Here is a 10816-nt window from a genome sequence, read left to right as displayed (position 1 = left end):
CCCATACGGTAATGAAAAGTTCTACACACACTTGTGGTCTTCATTCTCACTTGAACACTTGGGCCAAATACAGGACATAGAAGTAGTAAAGTGGTCAAGTGCAAAGACCGAAAGTGTGGGTATTTGGACAAGGGATCAGTCACCTCGGACTTTTCTGAGAATCGGAGCTCTACGAGGACGTGAACGCTTTTCGCAATTTTTGAGATGGGCAAACTGAGCGGATCACTTTTATGATACTGTACGGGTCATCAATCGCGGCATCTGCATCTTCATCTGACTTTTTTGTTGTTAGATCCAGATTTCTCTGCAGTTGGTGTGGGTTGTAAAAGGCACTAAATATCAGCTTTATGCTTTACATCAGGCAATCCGTAGACTGCATGTTTCATAAGGGTACCCTAGAGTTTTCTTAGCGTAAGGGCTTTAATGCAACCGCGTTTAGTCCCCTAAAAAACAAGATTTTAATTGTTTATATTTCACATTCATGTTGTAAATGTACAGTATGGTATTAGTAAACAAAGAACGCACTGTTTTGCTCACGTGCTCCTGTAGTGAATGACGTATTCTGACAGATGTAGGAATAAGGAAGGGCGTTTAGTTTCATTTTCACGCAAATCTGAAGACACAGACACAGTAATAGACACCTGTGCGTAAGTATTATCTTTATTTGTCGTTATTATAGGGTACTCGAGTAACATTACAGATTGTAATCATACTGTTTTCAGCTTTGCAGAACAGATGTGTTAAGTCATATATGGCACATTTTGTTTGGTCCTTTTCCTTAACGCAGCATACACACACTCTGGGACCTGGGGCCTCATTTATAACCGTTGCGTACGCACAAAACCAGCCATGAAAGAGGCCTACGACACTTCCTACGCAAAAGTTGGAATTTATAAAAACAAACTTAGAAAATTTCCACACATGCATGCAAACTCTGACCCATGCATACGAACCAATTTTCCTGGAGTGAGAAAATGAATGAAGTAAAAACAACGATTTTAAGATCAGTTTTTATGTCGATATACACATTTACATGAAATATTCCTCTCTCATTAATGGAGATAAGGACTGAAAATACATAAAGTACTTTATGCAGAAGTTAAACCAAAATTATCTATATGAATTTAGACATATTTGTAGTGGATGCGCTTGATCACTTTTGGAGTGAGAAAATGAATGAAGTAAAAACAACGATTTTAAGATCAGTTTTTATGTCGATATACACATTTACATGAAATATTCCTCTCTCATTAATGGAGATAAGGACTGAAAATACATAAAGTACTTTATGCAGAAGTTAAACCAAAATTATCTATATGAATTTAGACATATTTGTAGTGGATGCGCTTGATCACTTTTCCTCTTGTAATGACAGCGAGGAGTGCTATAGGTGCACAATAATTCATTTTTTCTTCATTCATCGTCTGAAAAGCGAGGTGTGCTCTGATTGGCCAGCTATCCAGTGCGTTGTGATTGGCCGAATACCTCAAGCGTGAGACGGAAATGTTACGCCCCTCACCATACTGTGATGCCCTGTCAGGCCAGCGCTTAACATAAAACCATGTCTGCATTTGTGATTGGAGAAATGACAAACAACAAGTGCTACTCTACACTGCCCAAAAAACTCGCGTTTGAATCGTCAGTGTCAAATTCTTTAAATATAAAAAACGTACTTACAGTCTGTAAGTCAGAACAGCCGGCATTGTAGTCTACTCTACCAGGATCAGGAAACAGTCCTCCATAAAATGCGCTGTACACATCTGAATATTTAGGTTGAAGCCTTCTTTCTCTGCGTGAACATTTGGGCAGCGTTATGCAAATCTTCCCACATAGTGATGTAGACATGTGGGGGCGGGTTAGAACGAGCCGTTTTAGGGTGGCGTGGTTAACTCTTAACTTTTATAAAGAATATCTCTTTGGATTTGAGACTTTAGTCTTTGCAACTTTACAGATCTTATCTATGCACAATCAGCTTGTAACACTCCAAAGAGAAAGGAAAACTACATCTCTACAACATTACGAAAAGTACCGCTGTATTTGAAGGATAGGCTACAACTGGAAGAAAACAGTAAGAGTTACACATTTCCTTTTTAAAATACTTTGTTAGTGATGCGCCGAGTCAGACAATTTTACACTGCAATAAATATAGGCCTATCTGTTTCCACTAAAATAGCAGCAACATGCTCACCCTATCAGCAAAACTTCCTAAATTTAATTTAATTTGAATTGTTTAAAACAATTAAAATATTACTTGGCCAGTGAAAATGAATGAGATCAACTCCATTCTAAAATATGTATCTGATAACTATTTTAAACAGTTTTAATGGATACTGGGGCCTCATTTATAACCGTTGCGTACGCACAAAACCAGCCATGAAAGAGGCCTACGACACTTCCTACGCAAAAGTTGGAATTTATAAAAACAAACTTAGAAAATTTCCACACATGCATGCAAACTCTGACCCATGCATACGAACCAATTTTCCTGGAGTGAGAAAATGAATGAAGTAAAAACAACGATTTTAAGATCAGTTTTTATGTCGATATACACATTTACATGAAATATTCCTCTCTCATTAATGGAGATAAGGACTGAAATTACATAAAGTACTTTATGCAGAAGTTAAACCAAAATTACCTATATGAATTTAGACATATTTGTAGTGGATGCGCTTGATCACTTTTCCTCTTTTAATGACAACGAGGAGTGCACAATTCATCTTTAAATTTAATTAATCTTCATTCACTCATCAACTAAACTGCAGATCTCATTTAATGAGAAAATATATTTTTTACTGAGAACAATTATCAATGATGCGCACTTATACTTTCGATATTTTGGCGGACACTGCTGGATTCGGTGGTCGAACGGTCCATTATCCGGATTGAATAGGACCAATGATAATATCTATAGGCTGCTGTACAACTTAAAGGGGTCATATGATGTTTCTAAAAAGAACATTATTTTGTGTATTTGGTGTAATGAAATGTGTTTATGCGGTTTAAGGTTAAAAAAACCTTATTTTCCACATACTGTACATTATTGTTTCTCCTCTATGCCCCGCCTTTCTGAAAAGCGTCGATTTTTACAAAGCTCATCGGTCTGAAAAGCGAGGTGTGCTGTGATTGGCCAGCTATCCAGTGTGTTGTGATTGGCCGAATACCTCAAGCGTGTGACGGAAATGTTACGCCCCTACCATACTATGAATTTAGACATATTTGTAGTGGATGCGCTTGATCACTTTTCCTCTTGTAATGACAGCGAGGAGTGCTATAGGTGCACAATAATTCATTTTTACAAAGCTCATCGTCTGAAAAGCGAGGTGTGCTCTGATTGGCCAGCTATCCAGTGCGTAGGTTGAAGCCTTCTTTCTCTGCGTGAACATTTGGGCAGCGTTATGCAAATCTTCCCACATAGTGATGTAGACATGTGGGGGCGGGTTAGAACGAGCCGGTGTAGGGTGGCGGGGGTAAGTCTTAACTTTTATAAAGAATATCTCTTTGGATTTGAGACTTTAGTCTTTGCAACTTTACAGATCTTATCTATGCACAATCAGCTTGTAACACTCCAAAGAGAAAGGAAAACTACATCTCTACAACATTACGAAAAGTACCGCTGTATTTGAAGGATAGGCTACAACTGGAAGAAAACAGTAAGAGTTACACATTTCCTTTTTAAAATACTTTGTTAGTGATGCGCCGAGTCAGACAATTTTACACTGCAATAAATATAGGCCTATCTGTTTCCACTAAAATAGCAGCAACATGCTCACCCTATCAGCAAAACTTCCTAAATTTAATTTAATTTGAATTGTTTAAAACAATTAAAATATTACTTGGCCAGTGAAAATGAATGAGATCAACTCCATTCTAAAATATGTATCTGATAACTATTTTAAACAGTTTTAATGGATATTTGGATATATTTATTGTAAAACATAAGGATACTGGATGATTTTTAGCAATAAAAATGAATGCATATGTAACAAATGGCATTTATAGTCCGTATACCCTTAATATGTTGTACCTTTGACGGTGTTAAACATGGTGTCACGTGGATGGGAATATGCATGGGAATGATATGCAGATGAGGTAAAACTAGGCGTTGTAAGCTCCATATATGGTGATTACGGGGTGGAGATGCACGTACACACAATCTTCCTCTGACTGGGATTTATAAAGGGATTTTTGCGCAGGTTCTGGCATAATCTAGCAATTGTGCTTACCTACACTTTTAGGATGAAAAAGTTTACTACTGAAAGTTTTATAAATGAGACCCCAGATCACTTGCTTCTTGAAAATTGGACATAATGGCTACGTTTACATGCACAATGTTTTGTTCAATCGGACTGAATTCATTCCGATTGATGAATCTGAATGTAGTATTTACACTGACGCTAAATAAAGTGATCGGGTTGATGTGCGCGTTTATATGTCACAAGCTTCAAATCGGAATTTATTTTTTATTTTTTTGATATGCTGCACACTGCACAAATATAGAGTTTCTCAACTGTTTGCACATAATAACCACTCTCCTACAGCAGCAACATGCTCACCCTATCAGCAAAACTTCCTAAATTTAATTTAATTTGAATTGTTTAAAACAATTAAAATATTACTTGGCCAGTGAAAATGAATGAGATCAACTCCATTCTAAAATATGTATCTGATAACTATTTTAAACAGTTTTAATGGATATTTGGATATATTTATTGTAAAACATAAGGATACTGGATGATTTTTAGCAATAAAAATGAATGCATATGTAACAAATGGCATTTATAGTCCGTATACCCTTAATATGTTGTACCTTTGACGGTGTTAAACATGGTGTCACGTGGATGGGAATATGCATGGGAATGATATGCAGATGAGGTAAAACTAGGCGTTGTAAGCTCCATATATGGTGATTACGGGGTGGAGATGCACGTACACACAATCTTCCTCTGACTGGGATTTATAAAGGGATTTTTGCGCAGGTTCTGGCATAATCTAGCAATTGTGCTTACCTACACTTTTAGGATGAAAAAGTTTACTACTGAAAGTTTTATAAATGAGACCCCAGATCACTTGCTTCTTGAAAATTGGACATAATGGCTACGTTTACATGCACAATGTTTTGTTCAATCGGACTGAATTCATTCCGATTGATGAATCTGAATGTAGTATTTACACTGACGCTAAATAAAGTGATCGGGTTGATGTGCGCGTTTATATGTCACAAGCTTCAAATCGGAATTTATTTTTTATTTTTTTGATATGCTGCACACTGCACAAATATAGAGTTTCTCAACTGTTTGCACATAATAACCACTCTCCTACAAGGTTTCTTTATTTGTTTTTAACAGCAGAATTAATACGTATCCATTTATGGATAAATATAGCCTACATATAAACCGCTGTGCCGTGCTGCCCATATTTATAACGCAGTAAAAATGCCCCTCCCCACGCCCAAAACGGGTTGCCTGTGGATGCACATGCGCAGTCCGATCGAGTGTTTACATGCACTCTCAATCGTATTAGAAAGGAATAAACCACCCCCTTCAATCCGATCGAAATTTCATTCTAATCGAGCTCAATCGGATCGATTAAGGTGTTTACATGAAGGCTTTGAGCCGTCAATCCGATTACAAACTGATTATTCGGTTGCATGTAAACGTAGCCGATGATAGCCAGAATAATATTTTATAGGCTATCTTAGTTGATCATTTTGACACACACACACACACACACACACACGTCCCCACCAGGATATATAAACCAGTACACACACACACACACACACACACACAATGAATTATAAAACAATTGTGAATTTAAACAAAAATGTTGATAATATTGCTTGTTGCTGGTTAAAGAGCTGAACACTACAACAACAATGACATTGAAAGGGGCAATTATATGGACAGATTAATAAATTATTAAAATATTTATAATATAAATATTACTATATATAAAACAATTTATTTTACCATTTTTTTCTTATGCTCTAAAAACAATGTAATGACATGAAAAAATACTAAATTCACAAAGCTTTTTATTTCTGGTTCTCAGGTGGATATAACATATTTTTCTTAAATATATGCATGCATGTGTATGTATGTATACATAATAAAAACATATACAATTTAATAATAATATTTTTGATTTGTTGCCCAACAATAATTTTGTTGTACATTTGGCAGTCTTTAGACTTGTTCTGTAGTTCACAACTACTTATAAAAAAAACATTAAAGAATGAGATGTATTAAATGTTCATAATGACAATGGTGTTTAACATCTCTCCACAGACTGTAATGAACATTTGAAGGCCCATGGCATTCCAGATCTCACTTCCAATTCCAATTCCAGTGGTTCCTAGAAAAACAGACCCTCTAATAAAATACATCATAGACAACAAGGCAGAGAGACTTCGCAAATTAATAAGAGGCAGAGATATTAATGGACTGTACCCTTCTGAAGACTGGAAAGATGATGTTACTCCATTATCTGCAGCAGTTTTATGCAGAAATGAAGAAATCTGCTCTTATCTACTTGGAGAGTCAGCTGATCCAAACAAACCCTCAACAAACAGACTAACACCTCTACATTATGCTGCTTTAACAACTGGAGTTCCACTGAGTATTGTGAAAAGATTACTTGCAGCAAAAGCTGATCCAGATGGATTTCAGTTGTTCACTCCATTACAATGTGCTGTTGATTGTGACCGTGAAGACATTGTGAAAGCACTTATAGAGGCTGGAGCTTCACCTGAAAGGAACTATGGGGTGAATCCAGAGCTTGATAAAAAACTGGAGAGAATGATTTGTCGATTGTCTTCACAGAGTCAAGTGTTTGAGAAAGTACATCTGTTTTTCTCTCTTTCTTGTGCCGTTTGCTTGAAAAAGGAGATAGAAGTTTTCAGAATCTATAAGGAAAATTTATTTCAAGAGCATCCTTTCATTCATACAATTTTGTTTGAGGTGTATTTTTGTGTCATTGGTCAAGGTGCGGAGCAGTATCATCAGAGCGCCATCAAATGGTTAAAAGACACAAAGAGTGCAGACAGATACATTGAGGGAGTCATCAAACGCTTCCCAAGAATCCATCAGAAACACTGGCCGATTGCACTGAACTGCTTATATGCTGCTTTGTGTGTCAGTGAAAGCATTTCTCCTCCTGTATTCAGTGATCTTGTGCCAATTCTAACAAAAAGTCTTCAGCACTCTGGAAATGCACAAGGAGCAATAATCAATCAGGTGATTCTTACGATACTCAATGTCATGATGCAGAAGACGTCTGAGCAGAAACTGGGACTAAACATTTCTGTCTATGAGAAGTTATACAAAAGTCTATTGCCTCTCACACGTCCTGATTATTCAAGTCTAATTAGAGTTTGGACCTATGGACTGTTTGCCTATATATATGACATTGCTCCTAAACTTGTAGAATTGCCCTCTGTCCCAGAGAAGATACTTAACACTGCAGAGATAGAGATGGATGAAGTCATGAAAAAGAAACTGCAAAAGTTGGATGAATCACTGAGACATCCAGCAGGTTCGAGTGCAGTGGAGAGTTTATGTGAGGAGACTGCAGCTCTATCAACAAGCAGGAAGAAGAAGAAAAAGAAGAAAAAGAAGAAAAAAATCCAGCAAGAGGTGGGATCACAAGAAGGTGAAGGTAAAGAAGAACCATTTCCAGACACTGTAGTGTCATCCATTGAGGAATCAAATTCCAGTGTGCAGCCGTTCACACAGCCTGATGAGACAAGTATCCCAAGAAGGTGGCATCAAACAAGCCATCGTTGGAGGTCCAAGCTTGAGAAGCTAGCTAACATTGATGCTAGCAAAACATACAGACTGGGAAACCTTACTCTTATTCTTGACCCTGAATTTCTGATCGCTAAGGGAAGTGATGGAACTCAAGTTTTCCTTGGTTTGAGGGATGACGGCACTGAGGTGGCTGTGAAACGAATGAACAGGTTTAATTACCAAGACCTCAGAAACGAGGAGGAATTTCTACGACTCCCAGAACTTGAAAGTTCCTCCATCGTGCGATATGTGGACTTTGCAGAGGATGCACATTTCGGATATCTTGTTCTTCAGCTTTGTGAGTACTCACTGGAGGAATATATTCAAGATCATTTACCAGATGACAGCGCTGAGAGATCTTTGGTTCTGAAGAAGCTGGTGAAGGAAGTTCTCTACAGCTTACAGGTTTTACACGACAAGAAGACCAAAGTGCTCCATCGAGACATCAAACCCCAGAATGTCCTGATTGGTAGGAGCTAAACTTATGTGATTCAATTAATTAGAATACTTTTTTTTCTTTCTAGAAATAATTTGAACTTTCTGTTTGTTACAGACATAAAAGGACAAGCCAGATTGGCTGATTTTGGCATAAGTCGCCGACTGAAACAGGGCGAAACCACTTTACGAACAAGCATCGCTGGAACTAGATGCTGGAAGGCAAAGGAAAACATACATGAGAAATTCAACACTGGCTACAAGAGGAGCTCCGACATTCAGGTGGGTTTTCAATATTTATCAGTTAACTCAAAGTTTGCTAAAACTTTACTAATTCTGAATTAACACTGTAAGCTGTTTGAAGGTTGCTGGGATGTTAGTCTACTACATTCTCTCTGGAGGACACCATCCATTTGGTGAAGATGTGGATTGTGAGTACAACATTTCATGAGGAAGATACTCACTGGAGCATCTGGATGATGACGTAGCGAAGGATCTCGTCGAGTGGATGATCAACGAAAATCCAAATGAGAGACCAACTGTGGAGCAAACCCTCGCACACCCCTTCTTCTGGACTGATGATAGGTATAATGTGATCTTGATGACATTTGACAGGTGAAATACAGTACAAAGCTTGAATGAATTTGTCCGAGCCATGAGTCATTGCTCCCAATATGTTCCTTTTAAGCCTAAAACAATCTGTTTTCAATCACAATTTATTTGTATGTAGTTTTTAGACTCTTTAGAATAGATGATACAGCTGATTGTAATATGTTTCTGAAATCGTCTCAGGAGAGTGCAGTATCTGAAGATATTAGGAAACGAGAAAGAGGCTGAAAACTGCCGTAACGCAGATGAGGAGCTCCTTAATGCCATTGCAAAATACAGTGAGGGGAAGAGCTTTTCTGAATGGAAGACTGAAGTAAGTCAATCATTTTAAAAACCAGCTGTTATTGCTTATTTTATGCAACATAATTGACCTTGCTTTTATTGTTGAAGTTTATTAAGAAATGCATTGTTCAGTGTCAAAATATGGCTTTCACAGTTGCCTTCTGAGCTTGTGCAGAAACTGGATGGTAAGAAGAAAGCCTATCCTGAGAACACACTGGGCCTAGGATGTCACTACGTACCACGGACACAGCGCACCCCACTCATTCACTCTGCTCACTCCTCCCGAGGCACTGGCCATCCAGGGGCCAACAACACCCTCTCGTGAGTACAACATTTCACGAGGAAGATACTCACTGGAGCATCTGGATGATGACGTAGCGAAGGATCTCGTCGAGTGGATGATCAACGAAAATCCAAATGAGAGACCAACTGTGGAGCAAACCCTCGCACACCCCTTCTTCTGGACTGATGATAGGTATAATGTGATCTTGATGACATTTGACAGGTGAAATACAGTACAAAGCTTGAATGAATTTGTCCGAGCCATGAGTCATTGCTCCCAATATGTTCCTTTTAAGCCTAAAACAATCTGTTTTCAATCACAATTTATTTGTATGTAGTTTTTAGACTCTTTAGAATAGATGATACAGCTGATTGTAATATGTTTCTGAAATCGTCTCAGGAGAGTGCAGTATCTGAAGATATTAGGAAACGAGAAAGAGGCTGAAAACTGCCGTAACGCAGACGAGGAGCTCCTTAATGCCATTGTAAAATACAGCGAGGGGAAGAGCTTTTCTGAATGGAAGACTAAAGTAAGTCAATCATTTTAAAAACCAGCTGTTATTGCTTATTTTATGCAACATAATTGACCTTGCTTTTATTGTTGAAGTTTATTAAGAAATGCATTGTTCAGTGTCAAAATATGGCTTTCACAGTTGCCTTCTGAGCTTGTGCAGAAACTGGATGGTAAGAAGAAAGCCTATCCTGAGAACACACTGGGCCTGCTGCGATTTATACGCAACCTGCACGAGCATTAGTGAGTTACAGGAATAACTGGCAACGAATCGTTGAATTGTAGAAAAATGTTGCATCTCAAATCCTGGGCTGGTAATGCAATGTTGACAATGCAAGACGGAGTACAAATAAATTAGCAACTGATCAAGAATGATCAACAGGCAGGAGAGAAGTATCAAAGAATTGTATAAAAAATTCAGTTCAGTAAATAAACATTCAGTTTTAAGACTTTCATGCGCAATAATTGTGTTTTATGTCATTCTCTCCACAGTAAAGCTGATGCTGTGACAATCAACCTGATGGCTTTATTTCCTGATCTCTTTGGGAGTGTGTATATTTTTGCCAAAGAGAGAGGATGGCACTCCAGGGAAAGTGTTCATATGGACATCAAGTCAGCGTCATGAGCGTTAAGATCTGACATAACATTTTGCAGTCATTGCAACACAGTGACTGAGCATAAATACTGAACATTTACACAGTACAGCTTTTAAACAGTTTTTGGGTTTTTTTCAGTTACTAAAACACAGATGATTTAATCTTTTGTTACATAAATCTGCAACATAAATTTGAAAAATATATAAATACATTGTTTTTATATATTTTGTACTTGCATGCAATTTATCTCATGGATCATGAAAACGTTTCAGTGCGATGTGAGACCTGCTGTGGTGCTGTTTAGTGTTTTT

At 37.7% G+C, this 10816-nt stretch overlaps 1 protein-coding gene across 2 annotated transcripts; it reads left to right on the top strand.

Annotated features, from left to right (window-relative positions):
- Nucleotides 1-575: 575 nt before the first annotated feature.
- On the top strand, nucleotides 576-10631 carry LOC107559942 (uncharacterized). Of its 2 annotated transcripts, none has more exons than XM_016243971.1 (8): nucleotides 576-643; nucleotides 6291-8259; nucleotides 8344-8507; nucleotides 8590-8667; nucleotides 9449-9591; nucleotides 9799-9928; nucleotides 10052-10152; nucleotides 10402-10631. In XM_016243971.1, the coding sequence occupies exons 2-8, from the start codon at nucleotides 6315-6317 to the stop codon at nucleotides 10532-10534; spliced, it is 2694 nt and encodes an 897-aa protein (XP_016099457.1). In that variant the 5' UTR covers nucleotides 576-643; nucleotides 6291-6314; the 3' UTR covers nucleotides 10535-10631. The 2 variants fall into 2 exon arrangements, with proteins under 2 accessions (XP_016099457.1, XP_016099456.1); XM_016243970.1 differs by having other exon boundaries at nucleotides 586-647.
- Nucleotides 10632-10816: the final 185 nt, after the last annotated feature.

This window comes from Sinocyclocheilus grahami, unplaced genomic scaffold, assembly GCF_001515645.1.
Source record: "Sinocyclocheilus grahami isolate Dianchi unplaced genomic scaffold, SAMN03320097.WGS_v1.1 scaffold706.1, whole genome shotgun sequence".
NCBI classification, from domain to species: Eukaryota; Metazoa; Chordata; class Actinopteri; order Cypriniformes; family Cyprinidae; genus Sinocyclocheilus; species Sinocyclocheilus grahami.
Note: the sequence above shows the minus strand (reverse complement) of the source record. Positions and strands in the feature narration are given on the sequence as shown.